Below are 20,171 nucleotides of genomic sequence, written 5' to 3' on the forward strand. Positions count from 1 at the left end.
TGCCTAATCCACCATGGAGGTTTATCACCATGAAAGATTAGAATCTCTAAACTCAGAATGGGAGTGTGATGGTGACCTGGATTAGCGTATCTACCTTGGATTTCTGGTTCAGCTACATCACGTACCTCGATTCCCAGTAGAACAGGAGCAGGTGGCAGGATTCCTTCCTGCAGAACAGGAGCACGAGGCAGAATTCCTGCTTCTGCTAGAACCGGAGCTGCCTCTGCTCTTGGAAGGAAAATCCTCCGGTAGTCCGTTCTGAAGCAGTGTAGACAGCATCCTCATTATCCCTTCCTCTGGTAAAATTTCCTGTCAATTTCCTGTACAGTTCTTTCCAAATTTTGTACAGTGTCTCTGGTCGCTGCATTATCCTCTCTGCAAAGACTGACCTCTCCCTGAGTCTGCTTAAAACTTAGCTCCAACGCATCCAGCCTTGTCTCAAACTGCTTCATCCTTGTCCCTTCCGCCATTCCTCAGTTCACGTTATTCAACAAATAGCTTCTGATCTTCTTGAGCAGCAACCTCCTGTGATTGCCTATATCTTGAATCTCATGATACAGCAATCTCTAAAGCAGAGGATCGGTTACCACTCTCAACTACAATCACCTAACTCTCAGCTTGTGGAAATTGCCTCAGGATCGTCGGAGGTCAGGTGGATTGTCGGAAATCAACAAGCAGGAGAAATCAGAGGTCACAAAACAAGAGTTCTGTGAAGTCAGATGTCACAGATGACCCGTTAACTCCAATTCCATTGCATTTTTAAATTTCTGTACTTAGTTTATTTCGGTAGTAGTTCGGTGTGTGGACTCTACCATTGCTATTTGTGTGTTAGCTGTTTTAGGGCAACGATCGGCTAGGTGGAAGGAAGAATATAGTTTGTTAAGATCGTACCAGGTGTGGGCCACCTCTGACAGGGAAATATCGCCTCCAAAAAGCCCATATATGTCCGCGTCCCAACATTGTGATGGGGCATGCATGAGAATATCAGAATTCTGTTTTCCTTCACTCACTTTCTCTCTCTCTAATTCCTTCTTCTTCCTCGTTTCTCTTTGTTACCTACTCGATTTCTCCCTACGACTCCATTGGAAAGAAGCAACTTCTAATTACAAGGGCGGGGTCGTGACAACTTGATATCAGAGTAGAGATTCCCGACCAGAGCTCAGTGACTTAGAACAATGGCGGAAGGGACTCGCATGAAAGACATGGAGACGCGCCTCCAGTAGCTGGGAGCGGCAGTTACCGAAATCCATAATAGAATGGATAAGACGGAGTTTGAGGCTAACAGAAACCATGAGGTAGTGATCGCTATGGACCGAAGGGTGGAAGACTCTATGGAGGAGCTCAAAAGGAGATTAGAAGGGTCGATCGCACGAGTGCGAGAAGAGCTGGGAGCTCAAATCCAACAGTTCATGGTGATGTTTACCTAGCAAAACCAGGTCAGGTTAGCTCCAGACTTTCCACATAGAGAGGAGAATGAACCTCTCCTGCAAAGAGTTATGATTAACCTGGAAGAAGGAGGTCAGGAAGAGTTAGAAAGGATAGGGGGGAGAGGAGGAGAAGAGCAGAACCACTAGCCTCCAGGATTTCCTATGCCTCGGATGGAAATTCCAGTATTCGAGGGGATTCATCCTCGGTGATGGCTGAGGAAGTGCGAGAGACTGTTCGAATGGTATAACGTACCCAGAATGCAGAGGGTGAGCTTAGCCGCTGCATACTTCAATGAGGTGGTAGACGCATGGTTCCAGGGATGTTTGAGTTTAAGGAGAGAATACACCCGGGATGAATTCTCTGAGAAGTTATGTGAACGCTTTGGGGAGAGAAGTGTGGCGGACACCATCGAAGAATTCAATAAACTACGGCAGACTGGGAGCGTGGGATCCTATCTCAAGAAGTTTGAGGAGCTTAGATTGTGTATGGTTAGCCATAACCATCACCTCTCAGAAGCTTATTTCGTATCAAGCTTCATGAGTGGATTGAGTGAGGAACTCAGACCAATGGTTAAGATGATGAGGCCGCAGACAGTCGAACAAGCTTCAGAAAGTGCTCGCTTGCAAGAAATAATGGTGGAGGCCTTGATCAAGAAGCAAAGACAACTGCCAAGGGGAGCGAACACCAGGATAGCTAGTATGGGGACGAAGGGGTACACCCGTGACACTAACAGAGGAAGCACTGGAGGAAAGCCAATTACGGGTACGAGCTCCATCCCCTATGGGGAGCAGCTACGAGAACAAAGAAGGATGGTTGGCTTATGCTTCAGGTGCGGGGATAGATATCCCACGGGCCATCAGTGCAAGAGACAGATCTTATTGTTGGAAGGAGAGGAAGAAAGGGAGCAGGACGAAGCCAAAGAAGAGAGTGTGGAAGAGGACAATGGAGAGATCTCCATACACGCCTTAAAGGGGGTGGCCAACAACAAGATCATCAAGGTAGGAGGCCAAGTTAAGGACTGCAACCTCATGAATTTAATTGATAGCGGAAGCACTCATAGCTTTCTTGATGAAAGCACGGCTGAGAAGTTGAAAGCCCGCTCATAGGAACCACCCCCCTGAGCGTGACAGTTGCTAATGGCTAGAGGGTGTTGAGTAATTTTGCCTGCAAGGGTTTCTGTTGGGAGATGCAAGGGGAGAAGTTTGAGACAGACCTGAGGTTGCTTCAACAGGGAGGGTGCCATGTGATCTTAGGAGTGGACTAGATGAAGGGGGTGAGCCCCATCAGCTTCGATTTCAATAGGATGGGGGTGTCATTTGAAAAAGATGGTAGGAGGATGACACTGACCGAGAAGAACGAGAAGGGGGTTTGTAAAATGATATCAGGGAGGAGGCTGCAAAGAGTGTTGAGGAGCAAGTGGAGTCAGATAGCTCACCTCTTCTTAGTGGTAGCAGCCGAAAGGGATCACACAAAGGCCGCGATACAAGGGGAGATGGGGTTGACAGTAAGCACACCCCAAGGAATGCAAAACCAGGTATGCCATTTGGATGCCCTCAATAAACTATTGGTGGATTACAAGGATCTCTTTAGGGAACCAAAAACTTTACCCCCTACCCGAATGTTCGACCTATGATAGGGTCCCTAGAGAAGTATTATGGAGGGTTTTAGAGAAGAAAGGAGTCCGAATAGCCTATATACAAGCCCTTAAGGACACGTATCATGGTGCTGAGACAAGGGTCAGAACATGCGGAGGGGATACTGAACCTTTTAAAATTACAATAAGATTGCATCAAGGTTCTGCACTAAGTCCATACTTATTTGCTTTAGCAATGGATGAACTCACTAAAGATATTCAGACAGAAGTGCCATGGTGTATGCTATTTGCTGACGACATAGTGTTGGTGGATGAAACAAAAGAAGGAGTGAACACTAAGCTTGAGTTATGGAGAAACAATTTAGAATCTAAGGGATTTAAATTAAGCATAAAGAAAACATAATATATGGAATGTAAATTTAGTAAGAATGCAAGAGTGGAGGATGTTATAATAAAATTGAAAGACCAAATCTTATAAAGAAAAGACCATTTTCGATATTTGGGATCAGTGATTCAAAAAGATGAAGAAATTCACGAGGATGTCACACATAGAATTAAGGCAGGTTGGCTAAAATGAAGAAATGCATCGGGGGTGTTATGTGATGGTAAAATCCCATTAAAATTGAAAGGAAAATTCTATAGGACAGTTATAAGACCAGTTTTGTTGTACGGCTCAGAATGTTGGGCAGTCAAATACCAACATGAGCAAAAGACGAGTGTAGTGGAGATGAGGATGTTAAGATGGATGTGCGGCCATACAAAAAAAGATAAAATTAGAAATGAAGTTATTCGTAATAAGATAGGAGTAGTGCCAATAGAGGAGAAGATGAGAGAGACTAGACTAAGATGGTTTGGTCATGTGAGAAGGAGACAAAGAGACGCTCATGTGAGGAGAGTTGATGAAATGAAACAATTAATCAAAAAAAGAGATAGAGACAGACCTAAGAAGACTTTGAGGGAGACATTAACGTTTGATATGAAGTGTATGGATCTCAATGAAGATATGACAAAAGATAGAAATACATGGAAGTCTAGAATTCATGTAGCCGACCCCACAGTGGGATAAAGGCTGAATATGTTGTTGTTGTTGTTTAGGTGCTGAACCCATCAATATTAGAACATACTGGTACCCTCCCAACCAAAAGAACGAAATTGAAAAAATGGTTAGAACCATGCTTGAACAATCCCTCATTAGACCCAACCAAAGCCCATTCACTTCTCCCATCCTCCTAGTCAAAAAGAAGGATGGAACATGGAGATTTTGTATCGATTACCGGCAACTAAAGGCCATGACTATTAAAGATAAATTTCCCATACCCTTAGTGGAGGACCTACTAGATGAACTTAACCATGCCAAATTCTTTTCTAAGCTGGACCTAAGGGCGGGATACCATCAAATTAGGATGAAGACTGAAGATATACCAAAAACAGCCTTCAAAACCCACCATGAATATTTTGAGTTCGTAGTGATGCCCTTCGGACTCACAAATGCCCCGGCAACCTTCTAATCCCTCATGAACAGAATTTTTGAACCTTACCTCCGCAAGGTTATATTGGTTTTCTTTGATGACATACTTGTTTACAACCCTACATTCGACCAACACCTAGCCCACCTCAAAATTACCCTTGAAATCCTGAGAACCCACTAGCATTTTATTAAGGAGTCCAAATGTGCTTTTGCCCGAAGGCAGGTGGAATATCTCGAACACCTCATATTAAATGGCAAGGTCAGTACTGATCCCAGGAAGGTGGAAGCAATGCTGTCTTGGTCGAGGCCCACATCCCTGAAGGCCTTGAGGGGATTTCTGACTGACCAGGTACTATCGTAGGTTTGTGCAAAACTACGGAATTATCAGCAAGCCACTAACCAATTTACTGAAGAAGGGAGGGTTTAATTGGGGGTGGGAAGCAGAGGAAGCATTCGAGAACCTTAAGGGGGCTATGAGCAGAGTACCAGTGTTGGGCCTCCCAGATTTTGACAAGCCTTTTACTCTAGAAACGGATGCTAGTGGAACCGGGGTAGGGGCAGTGCTAGCTCAAGAGGGAAGACCCCTAGCCTTCTTGAGCCAAGTGTTGAGTCCAAAACACTTGGGACTCAGCATCTTTGAAAAGGAACTTGTGGTTGTACTCATGGCAGTAGACCATTGGAGGCACTACTTGGAGGGCAACAAGTTCATCATAAAAACGGACCACGAGAGCTTAAAATTCCTACTGCAACAAAAGCTCCAAACGCAATTACAGAAGAAGGGAATGACCAAACTAATGGGTCTGGATTACGGAATTCAATACCGGAAGGGAAAAGAAAACAGGGCACCTGATGCACTGTCCAGACGTCATGAGGAGGGAGACTTAGCAGCCATAACCACCCTAGTGCCCGAATGGTATCAAGAAGTGATTGACAGCTACGAAGGAGACAACGGAGTTAAGTTAGTGGTGGAGAAACTAATGATGGGAGCCCAGGAGGTAGAGGGCTACACACTGAACCAAGGATTGCTGAGGTTTCGGGGAAGAATTGTGATTGGACAAAATCCGGGGATCAAGGAAAGGATCTTTCAAGCACTGCACGAGTCCCCGCTGGGAGGGCATTCGGGAGAACAGAACACGTACCTCCAAGTCAAGCAAGTGTTCCAGTGGCCAAAAATGAAGGTAGAGATTAAAGAGCTGGTGCGAAGGTGCGACACGTGTAAGAGATGCAAGTCGGAGACAATGGCCTACTCGGGATTACTACAGCCTCTGCCCATCCCAGAGCAGGCTTGGTCTAGCGTCTCCATGGACTTCGTGGAAGGGCTCCCCCGATCGGAAGGTAGGGATAGCATCTTGGTAGTGGTGGATCGATTGACAAAATTTGCCCATTTCATTGGGCTAACCCACCCTTACATGGCTCATGATGTCGCCCGAGTTCTCTTAGACAGGGTGATCAAACTACATAGGGCCCCCAATACTATAATCTCCGACAGGGACAAGATTTTTACCAGCTTAATGTGATAGGAACTAATGAAGTCTCTGGGAACAAAGCTAAATCTATCCACAGCATATCACCCTCAATCCAACGAGCAGACCGAGAGGGTGAACCAGAGCCTCGAAACATACTTGAGATGTGTTTGCCTACTACAGCCTAAAGAATGGCATAAGTGGTTGTCCCTAGCTCAATGGTGGTATAACACCAGCCCCATTCGTCGATTAAGATGTCGCCTTTTGAGGCCTTACTCGGATACAAGCCACCGCTTCTGCCAGCAATAGGAGGGGGTTCTAATGTGGCCTTGGTTGAGGAGTATTTACAGCGGAGAAGAGAGATAACCCGACAACTGAAGCAAGAGTTAGCCTTGGCCCAAAATCGCATGAAGCAGAACGCTGACCGGAAGAGGAGCGAGAGAGAATTCGAAGCAGGGGATCAAGTGTACCTCAGATTGGGGTATAACCACCTAAAGTCAATTTCTCGAGGAAAGGTCACAAAGCTTAGTCCCAAGTACTATGGACCCTTCCCTACCGAGGCCAAAATAGGGAAGGTCGCTTACCGGTTGAAGCTTCCCCCAGGGTAGCAAGTTCACCCTGTCTTCCATGTTTCACTTCTAAAGAAGTCGGTAGGGTCTCAACCCACGAGCTCGGAGCTACATGTTCTTCCTAGAGAGGTCACTGCAAGGATCAAGCCCGAGGCCGTTATCGATAGACGGGTGATATATAGACACGGAGCTCCACTTATTCAAGTGCTGGTCAAATGGCGAGGCAACCCTTCAGAAGACAAAACATGGGAATACTTGCCAGAATTCCTCACACAGTTCCCACAAGCAACCAGCCTCCTTAGCATTTCTTGAGGACAAGAAATGTCTAACAGAGAGGGAATTGTCACAGATGACCCATTAACTCCAATTCCATTGCATTTTTAAATTTTTGTACTTAGTTTATTTCGGTAGTAGTTCGGTGTGTGGACTCTACCATTGCTATTTGTGTGTTAGGTGTTTTAGGGCAACGATCGGCCAGGTGGAAGGAAGAATATAGTTTGTTAGGATCATACCAGGTGTGGGCCACCTCTGATAGGGGAATATCCCCTCCAAAAAGCCCATATATGTTCGCATCCCTCCATTGTGATGGGGCATGCATGAGAATATCATAATTCTGTTTTCCTTCACTCACTTTCTCTCTCTCTAATTCCTTATTCTTCTTCCTCGTTTCTCTTCGTTACCTACTCGATTTCTCCCTACGACTCCATCAAAAAGAAGCAACTTCTAATTACAAGGGCGGGGTCGTGACATCGAAACGGAATTTTCTACAAGGAATCACCTATCAACAGCCATGATCAACCGGCTCTACTTCGCCTTCAATTTCGGGCCGAGAATCACTATTAAAATCGCCAGATCAGCTTTGCCTTCAAAATTCATAGAAGAACTCTGGGTCATTGCTAAGATAGTCTGGCTCGTTTCGTTGGATCTGCTACTAGAATCTGCAGCCGAAAATCGTTAGAATCACAGCCTCGGCAGCTTAGAACCGTCGGAATCACAAATAAGAACCATTGGCTCTAATATCAATTGTCATATTCCTAGGGTTTGGATAAGGTTTTGATAAGAACTTGGAAGAATCCAAGAGAGAATTAGATGAAAAAGGGAGAGATAGCAAACTGAATTGAGAGGGAATAGAGATAATCGAAAGAGAGAGGACAAAGAATTGAGAGAAATCAGAGAGAAAATTGATCAGGGGAAGGCTGAAAGTCAATTATCATTCCACAACATAATCCCCATCCTCCTACAAGTTGCCTTTTATAGGCATCAGCTAGTTGCTAACTGAAAGCATATTCTAGAATAATAGCACGCAAGTGCTCCTAACAAAATTACAAAACATCTCCTAACAAACAACTGTAACTCAATTACAATATTGCTCTAATATCCCCAGGGTAGTGACAGATGGATTCTTGAACAGCCTTTCTAACACTAGACTAATTCACCAAATGCTCCTTAAACTAGTCCATCAAAACTTCCACAAGGAAAATCTCTTTAAACTTTCTTCAACCTGTCAACCACCGTGGTTAGAGTAATAACAAGTGGCACAAATAAGAGGAAAATCTAGATAAGTACTCTTGATAAAATAACTCTACCTCTCGTTTAAGGTATTGTATCTTCCACATGACCGAGTTTCTCCACCCTTTCAACAAGTACCATTATAATAAGTGTTAGAAGAAATATGGGAAAGAAATATTGTATTGAATTATGTTTATAACTAGGTAGGAGTACATGGCATTTATTGTAGAAATTTTCAGAATTCTTGTATATACACAGCATGGATTTATCATTACTCTGCCAGGGGATATTATCCACTGCCGGTCCCAAGCCCGGATAAAAGAGGAGGGTTGAGTTAGGTAGCCGACAGCCAGCGTAAAACCTAGTCGGATCCAAATATGAATTCTAGATAAACTATCTGTTGGGATGTAACCCACATAAAAGTCTAGAATTCATGTAGCCAACCCCCACATAGTGGGATAACGGCTGGATATGTTGTTGTACACAGCATGGATTTACAGTCATATTTAAGGTGAGTCTGGACACCTTCATAAGGAAACTATCAATCTATCTTCTAAGAAAACTAGCTGTTAAGGAAACATAAACAATTAGGAAACTATCTAAATAGGAAGCTAATGGATACAGAAAAATAGTTAATTGTACATTCTATATCTACATTAGGAAACATAATCTCCTACATTCAATAGTGAGCCAATTAGTTGAGTAAGTCATCCATTTCCTTTATTCCAACACCCTCAAGCTAGTGAGTGGATATTTTCCATTCCTACCTTGCCAAGAATCTCTTGAAACCTAGAAGTGCATAACCCTTTGGTTAGAATATCAACCAATTAATTCTCTAATGTCATGTGAGGGATAGTAATGAATCCACTGTCAATTTTTTCTTTGATAAAATGTCTATCCACTTCTACATACTTCATTCGATCATGTTGTACAGGGTTGTATGCTATACTGATAGTTGATTTGTTATCACAATATAGTTTCATCAATCCACTTTCAATCATCAAATCCTTTAGAATTATTTTGATCCACAAAAGCTCACAAACACCTAGAGCCATAGCACAAAACTTTGCTTCAGCACACGATCTTGCTACCACATTTTGTTTCTCGCTTCTCCAAGTAACCAAATTTCCTTCTATGAAAGTGCAATAACCTATAGTTGACCTCCTGTCTGTGAGAGATCATGTATAGTCAACATCGATGTATGCCTTTACTGTTAGGTTACTTCCCTTTTTGAACAAAATTCATTTTGCTGGAGCAGTTTTTAAGTACTTGAGAATTCTCTAAACTGCTTGTAGATGTTCCTCCTTAGGATCATGCATGAACTAACTAACTACTCCCACAACATAAACAATGTTAGGTTTGTTGTGTGAGATAAATGAATCTTCCTACTAGCATCTAGCCTTTATCAATGATTATTCCCTCACTTTCTTGGCTCATTCTATGGTTCAAATCAATAAGTGTACTTCCTGCTTTGCATCAAGGGTACCTATTTCCTTGACCAAGTCAAGAATATACTTTTGTTGGCATAAAAATATCCCTTGTTTATAATATGCCACTTCAATTCTGAGGAAATATTTTAGTTTCCCCAGCTTTTTCATTTCAAATTCTCAAGGCAATTGTGTTTTCAGCCTCAATTTTTCTTCCTCATCACTCCCAGTAATTATAATATCATACATGCACTAATAAGATTGTAATCTTTCCCTTACCTGAGTGTTTCACAAATAAAGTATGGTCACCATGACTATGCTTATACCCAAACTACATCGTAGCCTCCGTGAATCTCCCAGACCAAGCTCGCTCGCAGAGATTGTTTTAACCCATACAAGGCTTTCTTTAGTCTGCAAACTTTGTCAGGACCATACTTGCCATCAAAGCTCGATGGTGGCTCCATGTACACCTCCTTTTCTAAGTCTCCATAAAGGAATGCAATTTTTATATCATATTGTTGGATTTTCAGGCCAAAATGAACTTGTGGAGATAATAGGATTCTCACAGTGTTCATTTTTGCCACTGGTGCAAAAGTCTCCTAGTAATCCACCCCATAGGTTTGTGTGTAGCCTTTTGCAACCAGCCTTGTCTTATATTATTCAATAGTTTCATTTGCCTTAAATTTAACAGTGTGGACCCATTTACAAGCAATTGCTTTCTTTTCCTTAGGACGCATCATCATCTCCCATGTTTCATTTTTCTCCAAAGCTCTCATTTCCTCAATGGCGTATATCAAGTTCCTGTCCCTTAAAGCATCATATACTATTTTAGCTATTTTGATTGAGTTCAAGGTGGAGAGAGAGCTTTTGTGTTGGGAGGATAGTCTACGCGAGGAGATGAAATAGGCTATAGGATGTTGGGTACACTTTCGTGTTCCTTTTCTCCAAGCAATAGGATAGAGATCACAATTTGAGTTAGCATCACAAGCAATAGTGCTGTCAAAATTGAACAAATTCAAAGTGTTCGCATATTACCTAGGCTTGAAGTTAATTCCTGGACTTGCTTGAGAGGCTGTGAGGGTTGTACTTTTCTTTAATATTGTTTTAGTGTCTTTAAAGGGTTATGGATTTGCACCTATTCATGGACAATGGCAATGTCATTGGCAAACCTATAACCCCACAATGCAAATCATGTTATGACTTATGAAGAATTTATTAAAGTCTCTCATATCCCCCTATTGTTCTCTCTGATTTCCCTCTCATTTCTATTAGATTTCTTCCCCATTCCTCTCGGTTTTCTCCCTACTTTCTGTCAGTCGCCCTCACTTCATTCTATTCTCCCTGATATTTTGTCTATTTCCCCCTCAATTTTCAGTTCTATCTCCGAAAAAAACATCAACTAGGATTAGGGTCTTGACATTTGGTATCTGAGTAGCAGTTTCTCGACTGTGATTTAGGGTTCCTACCCATTGATTTTCGATCAGAACAGGGTGGTTAATGCAAAAGTGATATGCGGTAGATTTTGAAAATTTTAAACTATGCAAATGGCTAAAGGAACTCTTGAGAGAATTCAATCACTGGAGAAAGAATTTAAAGAAGAGTTAAATAAAAAGCTGGACAACTTAATGATTGATTTCAAAGAGGTTTTAGGTCAGTCTAACAGTAGAATTTCTTTCAAGTTCTATTGTAGAATCGATTCAAGCATGCAATGGGTCCTTCCTCAGATATCTGACTTACAAGAACCCGAGGACCTGAATTGGATGCCAAGAAAGGAATGACAGTTGTGGGAAAAATCACTACAACACCATTGGAAAAGATATCGATTGAAGATGGACCCTTGGGGTACACCAATAAGCAGACAACAAAAGAAGTTGTGCCATTGGAGAAGGTACGATTACATCAACTTTGAATCTAAATATTTCAAGTCTGCTATTCTTGACAGAATGGGTACCCCTCCATTACCAGAGGTCAATGCAAAGATAGTAATGGAGGATTTATTAAATAAAGCCAGTAAGGTAGAAGAAAAAGAAGTTAACATTCGTCCTCGATTGGTATCAGACTTGGCTGATCATTTAGGGACCATCAAGGATCCTGCACTTTATAGTCTAAGAAGGATGAATCAGATAGTAAAAGTAGGGACTGGATGAAAAAGTGAGGCCAGAAGCTAAGATTTCTTGGGGACAAGAAATCTTTTAAGAGGTAGGGAATGTCACAACCTACTAGTTAATGAGGGGCATGTCGCGTACCTAGGGTTTGGCCTAAGGTTGGATTGAAAATCAGAAGAATTCGAATGAATTGGGACCAAGAATAGAAGGGATTGGAGGGGAAATTTGACAGAATTGGGGGGAGATAGTAGACGGAACAAAGAAAGGGGGAGATTAGTAGAAAGGGAGGGAGGAATTAGAGAGAATTTGTGAGAGGGAATTTGAGAGAAATTCAATATCATTCAACATAACCCTCCCATCCATTTACAGCATTTTATAGGCATATCTAGCTCCTAACAGAATGCATAACACCACCCATGTGCTTCTAGCCAATTGTTAAAATATCTCCTAACAACTATTATATGCCTATTACCATATTACCCTTTTATTGCTCCTAGGGTCATGACAATCCCCCCTCCTTAAGAGAGTTCTTGTCCCCAAGAACTTGTAGCAAGTAATCATTGCTCTTCATCCAATCCCAACCTTCGGTATCTGGCTTATCCATCTTTCTTTCTTTCTCCTTCTAGGCCACTTCCTTCACTTTTATGTTCTTTCTGTTTTGCCATTCCTGCCAATGTAGAGTGTATTCTTCAAGAGTCCTTGTATAGATACTATGCCAGTGAGTTGTAATAACAAGTAGTCCAGCAACAACCTCCTCTTCCATCTTCTCCCAGGCCTTATGGCAATCCTTTTGTTCCGTCCACTTAAGCTATTCTTTCCCTGCCAAAACCAACACTAGAGACTATTTGAGACGTACTTTAACCTAAGTCAGCTTGCTTCGGCACCAAAGTCAAAGAAGCAATGTCTTTAGGACCTTCTTCAACTGCATGTGGTCCGTCACAATCTGGACCCAGCCTAGGATGGATGTTCTAGGTATTGCCACCCTCAGCTCTAGCCTGTTTTATAACCAGGTTATCCAATGGACCAATGTTTCGTTCCAAAATCGGAGGAAGGATTCCAGCACTAATATCCGCATAGATTGATTGTCCTTTAGTTAGATTGTCCTCATCCAATGCTATTCAATTTCCCACGAACTTCTGATCCAGAACACCACCAAATCCTTCAGCCCATGCACTAGTCACCGAGGGTAGCAAGTTGGTCTTGGCTTCCTCTGTCACTTCATCAAATGCTTCCCCATTATTCCCTTGCAACCTTTCAGTAGGTGCATCTTGAGGTGTTATTTCTTCTTCTAACTTCTCCATCTCAGTAGGAGAATTCCTCTATTTGAATGATGGAGAAAACCTCACTAAGGGATGGTAGACAATCCATTCCCAACACTTGCACTCTTACTTGATCATATTCCATATTCTGTCTTGCTAGAAACCTAAAAATCCTATCCCTTTTAAGAAATTCAAGTCAGACTTTAGCATCTTCAGCACACTTCATCTTAAGGTCTTCATAATGATCTATTTCAAACAAAAGACAATTATAATATTCAGTAACAAAGAGAGAGCCTTGTACTGCAGATGAAACTTTAGTTGTCAGTTCATATATCATCGTAGCATCTTGCTTCATGCAGTAGGTTTTTTGAAGCACCTCCCAAATATCTCGCACTATAGGAAGGAACATGAGATTTCTACTAATCTTAGGCTGCACTAAATTCCATATGCAAGACATGGTCATCGAGTCCTCCTTATCCCATGATTGGAACTTGGTTATCAATACTCAAACCAATCCTATCAAAGTGTCTAATCTTCCCTTTTCCCAAAGTGTCCTCACAATCTGCTATCATTGCAGATAATTGATCCCATTCAACTGATAAATAGCATTGATGCTTTGGAGCTCTCCACTTGAACCAGTCAATGGGGAATCAAGAACAGCTCTAGGATTAGACATCACGTTCTCAAAAGTCTCAGACATCTCCCCACGGAATAACCAGAAAACAATGAAGGAGATTGGGGGGAACAAGAATAGCAATGAAGGTCAAATTAGCAAAGGTGATGGCAATGAAGGCGAACAAGAAACGACGGGAAGAACAAAGGTAAAAAAAAATGAAGGTTGACAGGAAAACAGAAGACAATCGTAAAAGGCTCTAATACCATGAAAAAATGAATGATTCTTCTGTATTTTGAATTAAGTATATGCTTTACAATATATACTACACAAGATATACAGAAAAGGAAAGAAAGACAATATAAAAAAGGAAAGAAAGACAAAAAAGAAAGAAGGAAAAAAAAAAAGAAATCTCCTATTTCCTAAAATAGGAAAGGAATCTCCAACATATTTAGGAATAAATCCTAAGAAATCTCCAACAATCTTCAACAAAAACCATCTATATGATCAATATATAGATCAACTAAAATCAACATGAATATGTTATCCTCAGATGTATTCAATCCTTTAGGCATTTGCCTTCCCTTAGTGATAAAACTGAAGTACTAATTGACACAAATGATGATAGTTCATGTGCTTAATTTACTATTACTGGATTTCTTCATAGTATTTCTCCATCCATATAGGACATAAACATTTATAATCCAAAAGGCCAGCTCAAAATATTTCATTTGGTTCTGAATTTTCTGTAGCAATACTTTGACAAAAATTTGCCCCAATTGTCTAGTGACTACAAGTTCCTATCAGTCATAAGATAAACATGTTATTGATTGGGTCATCATATGAATGATGCTTCTTCCCTAATGAAACAAAAACATTTGATTTTGAAAAGAGAACAGGCAGAAAATATCTTGTCATTTAATGTCAGCTCCTGTCATATAAAAGAAATTTTTTTTAAAAGTCATGCCATTCAAGTATATAGAAATCTCTGCATTTTTCCATGCTTTCAGAAAAAATTATAGGGTCGTCATGCACACTCTTCTTCAACAGAGAACCCCAATCCAAGAAAAAGGAAGAGATGCCACAGGTAAAAAAAAGAAATTGAGTAACGAGAAAGCATTTTTTTTATACATAAGAAAGCAAGTAAAATGATAATGTACGAATCTTTTATCCTTCAATTTGCACCCGATAAAGGCAGAATATTCTCAAGACTTACATTATTCCATGATTAATTTATTTTTCCTACATTATGGAGATAAGGATGTTATGTTGGATGTGCGACCATATAAAAAAAATGTAAAATTAGAAATGCGGTACACGGAAGCATTCAAAAATTAGATATGAGGTTATTTTTAATAAATGTCAAGAGTTGCTCCTATTAAAAATAAGATGCATAAGATACAATTAGAATGGTTTAGTCATGTGAAAAGAAGACCAGTATAACCTCTTGTGAGGACAATGGATGGAACATAACAAGTCCTTAGTAAAAGAGGTAACGGAAGATCCCAAAACAAACTTAGGGGAAGACTCTTAGCAATGATATAAGTTATAAGCACCTTAAAGAAAATAAGGCCATAGATAAAAATGATTGGGAAGCTAGAATTTCATGTAGCCAACCCCACATAGTGGGACTAAGGCTTGACATTGTTTATGGAGAGCTCAATTGTTGTACATTTCAAAGGTTCAAAGCATATTGTTTTAAGGAAAAAAGTTATTATTTTTCAAATAAAATACAGAATATATAGATTTCCAATATTAGATGCACCATATTTTTCAGTAGTTACTTTAACATTGTCACTAAAAAAGTTTCTATATTATCCTAACACTAGTCACCTAGCATGAAAAGTATGAATGGAAAGTGCAAGTAAGACAATGAAGGAACACAAGAAAAGTTCGATTAATAAAAAATTTCAGCGGTGTATGCTTTAATTTCAAAATTGCATGGTAAGATTTACAAGTCCACCATAAAGCATCTCACAAATATTTCTAATGAGTAAAAGCTCCAACTAAGCAACCATAAAATATCTCACAACAATAGAACTAAGGCAAAAGATTCAACAGGACATGAAAAATACTACATAAAATGAATTGAATAAATAACAAGCATAAACTTGGCTGAAATTCACTAACCTGAAGTGCCTTGTGAATTTTCAGCTTGCGTTGCATCTTTTGATATCAATTGAAGTTTTACCGTAGCTATTTCAAGCTTCATTGCAAAGAACAAACAGATCTTTTTCAATGTCAAGCACAAGCAAGCATCACTAAGAAAAAGGCTATGACAGAGAAACTGTATGGCACTCACCCGTTCAGACCACTGTGATTCAATAGCAACAATATCATCTATTCCCCATTGAAGGTTGAAGTTAACTGATCCTTTTTCTCGATAGGAAAGCGAACCCATGAATTCAATGCAATCACTGGAAAACATTAACATTGGCTCTGTATAATATTGACCACGATATACAATATAATCAGGGCAAACAACAACCATGCCCCTGTCGCCCTGCCAGCCACACAAAACAAGTAGTCACAACTAAAGGAAGAATGCGTGCCAATGTTTGGGACACACTATTTTAAACTGGAGTGGAGCTTGTCTTGCTACAAAGCTACGTGCAAGACAAAACTATGGGACAAAATGATCAGGATGCACTTAAATAGCAGTTCCAATATAGTCATTCACCCCGGGCAGGGGGTCAATGAAGAAAAATATCAACTGTCTCAAAGCACTCGAAATAAAGAACATCTTGCAAAATAAAATAAAACAAAAAAGTAGAGGACAGTAGTATCTCCGTTTCACACCAAATTATTACTAGATGAATTGCCAAAAAGAATCCAGTTTCAATTTCCATGAAATCCTGTATCACAGACATGACTTGTATAATAAAAAGCACCCCATGGCAATATGACCACAGCCAAATTGATGTAAAAGCAATTGTTAATTAGGAAAATGATAGGTCTCGGTTCATTGGACTTATCAAAGAAGGTCCAAAAGGCAGGGGTAGGGTGGTAAATTGGCTGGCTGACATAACAACCAGCCATGTGCGTAAGGGATAGAGTGGGGAAATTGTTGGGCCATGTAACAACCCTGCAAATGTGCGTAACAGAATGCGGTTGAGGAGGAGAGAGGGATATATGTAGAGGATGAAGATATTGGTAGGGGGGGAAGATTTTGGTATTGAGTTCTTGGGAGAGTTAAAGGCCTCTCGAATACCTAGTTTTCTTCTTGTAATCGGATTGAGTTGGTGAATTGAATAAGTTTTAGTGTTTTCTTTTCTGGTTCCTATCAATTTGGTATCAGAGCGTCATCGATCCTAATGGTGAACTTGACATACTGAGTAGAAAAATTGGAAGGGAGGATGGAAGGCATGCAACAGGAACTTGATGCCATGAGGGGTGTGGTTCAATCGGTGGGGAAGAAGGTAGCGAGCTTGCTAGAACGGTTTGCTTGGATGAGAACAAGGTGGAAAGAACAAGAACGGGAGAGGAATAACGAGGAAAGACGGGAAGACCAGAAGAAAGGGAGCAAGGAGAACCAGTCTGGCGAGCACTTAGTGATGGGGTTGTCCCTCACTGAGAAGGCCACACCAGAACTGGGAAATCGGCACAAGGAAGTTGGTGGTGAGTACGACATCTATAGGAGGTCAGATGGAAGGGGTCGATACCTGGAGATGCCGGTGTTTGAAGAAGACGACCCGGACAGTTGGGTGTTTCGGGCCGAGCGGTACTTCTCCGTGAATCAGTTATCGGATGCGTAGAAGTTAGACTCCGTTGCTCTCGACTTCAAAGGAGCTGCTCTAGCTTGGTTCCAATGGGAGTAGCAAAGGCGACGGTGAGAAGTTGGGCGGAGCTTAAGGCGACGGGTGAGGAGTTGGGAGTTGCGGTGAATGGGCTGGCTAACGAGGAGAAAATGGACACAACAACACTGTGTTTGGAGGGTGCTACACTTTCATGGGTCTAATGCGAGCAATGGAGACGAAGAGTGAGAAGCTGGGAAGAGCTGAAGGGGCTGCTGAGCAATTGCCTAGGGTCCACGCAGGAAGGTGTAGTGGAGAAGTAGGACGAGTTGCATATTGAAGGGGGATTGGCGGTTGAGCATAACTTGGTGTGACGAGGCAGAGTGGTTGCCGACGACAATGGTGTTGGGGAGTTCTCCGGCGAAGCAGAATGGCAACCAACGATCGGTCCATTTAAAATGCCATAGACGGCCAATCCGGTGACAACCAAGGAGAGCATCTGGTCGAGGAAGGGCGCGCCATGAACGGTCCATGTTGTCTGGGAAGCTGGTTTGACTTTTAGCCAAGTTTCTCATAAATTTTACATGGGGTTGGTTGATAATGGAGGGCCCCCCATGTATTCTCACCATCATGAGGGGTGGGCGCCTCGTCCAAGCAGGTCATGATGGTGGAACGACAGCATGTTTCTAGAGGTCGAGGGTTCAATTTGCATTTTGTTGTGGAGCCAAATGGTATAGACCCAAAGATCTTAAATATTGATGGGAATTTAGGCATGAAAGTTATCTACGGAGGATTGGGTGTTGCTGCTCTAAAAAACTTGAAGGTGTGGATCATGTTTAGGGTGTCAATAGGCTCTTTAGATACACTACCTATAGTTTATGAATGAGACCATATCTTCTCCAAAGTTAAAAAGAGATGTCATTTGATGGCTGGGGTTGCTGAGGTTGACCAGATTCTCAGCCTAGAAGGGAAACTAATTGTTCACGACAAGGTGGAGATCATCAATGAGGTGGGGGAAAGGATTGAGGGGTTGGCGTACAAGCGGTCTCTACCCCCATCATATGTGTTAAAGGTGCTCATGCAATGGAAGGGGGCTACCCCCATTGGAAGCTACTTGGAAACCTTAAGGTGAAAGTTTTTTTTTTTTTTTTTTTTAAGGTCCAAGAGGCAAGGGTAGGGTGGTAAATTGGCTGCCTAGCATAACAGCCAGCCATGTGCGTAAGGGATAGTGGGGAAATTGCTAGGTTGGTTGTGTAACAACCCAGCAAGTGTGCGTAACAGAATACAATTGAGGAGGAGAAAGGGATATATGTAGAGGGTAAAGATTTTGGTATTGAGTTCTTGGGAGAGTTAAGGGCCTCTCAAATGCTCAGTTTTCTTCTTGTAATCGGATTGAGTGGTAAATTGAATAGAAGTTTTAGTGTTTTCTTTTCTGGTTCCTATCAGAAAAGTCTTTAAAGTATAAACATCAAGAAATTTAAATATTCTTACATAAAATGGCACTGAAATTATCATTATCAGAAACTGATTGAAGATTGCATTCAAGCTATATAATTAGGAAGATATATAGTAAAAGAAAATACATAATTGGACCATGAGGGTTGTAGCCTATTTAAATGGGAGTAACTAGTAAGAATGCCACTTCTAAGAGGCCAAAAGTTGACTCCCACCCATTCAGTCCCTATACATCATATGAGGGCCACCTAGTCCACTTATATCTATTGGTTAAGGCCAAGTATACAACTATCACCCATTTGGGTCTCCTAGGTGATGCAGGACACAAGCCAAAGAAACAAGGGTAATCCCGATTACTAGAAACCAATAACAATATTTAATATTATTCATCAAATTTTGTTCTTCAATACTTTACTAAAAGATTATTTATAGACAACTAATAGATAAAAATCTCTTCTAACTAGGATTACTCGATATAATCTAATTAAGATTATAAAGATAATTCCAATCTAATTAAGATTCTAGGAAATAAAAGAAATTGAAAAGAAATTGGGAAACAAATTAAAATAAACTAAAAAACTTATATTAATTTCTACTTTTATGCCTAAAATATTGTTTTCCATAATATTTGTCTTTATGATCTTCATCACCAGGCATACAAAGATAGGAGTGGACACCTCAACAGAGATCTACCTCGGTCAGTCTTCCTTTCCCCTTTTACCAATAAAAGAGGGGGGGGGGGGGGGGAGTTGAACTCTTTATCAAAATTAAAACGAGAGAAACAGTTGCCATAAAATTGTTGAAAAATTGTAGAAATTTGAATCACTCTTCAGGAAATCTTAGAAGCAATACAAATAGAACCATCCAACACCAAGTCCATAGCATTTAAATTACATGAAGATGGACCAATTTTGACTGGTTTGGCAGCAATTTTTTGAATTTGACATTTTTATTTTCAGTCGTAGATAGCTGACAAAAGTTATCTTACCAACATGAATCATATTTTGATATTGAAAAAGAGCACTACAAGTTCACTCTAAACCACATTGCATGAACTTCTCCAGATTTATAAAGTACGCTTGAATATTTGGTACGGGTAGTAAAATATGTGACCAAACAAGTTTGTCTCAATAAGTTAAAATGCCCAAAATTAAGGCTTCATTAAAATCCGCAACCTACTCTGATTTTGAAGAAAGTATAATGTCTACTCTGTTAAAACACTTTTAGAGGTCAATTAACAAAGGTTGACCAAGCTAACTAGTTAATTTTTAAAAGTCCAAACTTACCCATATTATTAAGGAATTAAAAATTCTAGCCACTCAATTAATTAGCCCCTCTCTCCCCTTGTCTATTCCCCTCTACAATCAATTAACTAATTGAATGCCAGCATCATAGCAAGCCACCTCCAAGGTAGTCAGGCGCAAAAGTCCCCCTTAGGGCTCTATGACATTATATCACCTAAGGTGTTAGGCGCCAAAAAAGCACTCACCTGAGTGAAGCGCAATGCTAAATTGACCCCAAAAAATTAATAATAAATATATTAATAT

At 40.8% G+C, this 20,171-nt stretch overlaps 1 protein-coding gene across 2 annotated transcripts in view; it reads right to left on the bottom strand.

The window, feature by feature from the left end:
• Nucleotides 1-20,171, bottom strand: part of LOC127799344 (probable ubiquitin-like-specific protease 2B) — a 118,083-nt gene that overhangs the window by 61,504 nt on the left and 36,408 nt on the right. For both annotated transcript variants that reach the window (XM_052333290.1, XM_052333292.1), the window contains exons 5-6: nucleotides 15,738-15,938; nucleotides 15,566-15,641 (exon numbers count right to left, since the gene is read on the bottom strand). In XM_052333290.1, coding sequence (XP_052189250.1) covers nucleotides 15,566-15,641; nucleotides 15,738-15,938 — 277 coding nt within the window. The remainder of the gene's footprint in view (nucleotides 1-15,565; nucleotides 15,642-15,737; nucleotides 15,939-20,171) is intronic.

This window comes from Diospyros lotus, chromosome 4 (assembly GCF_014633365.1).
Source record: "Diospyros lotus cultivar Yz01 chromosome 4, ASM1463336v1, whole genome shotgun sequence".
NCBI lineage: Eukaryota > Viridiplantae > Streptophyta > Magnoliopsida > Ericales > Ebenaceae > Diospyros > Diospyros lotus.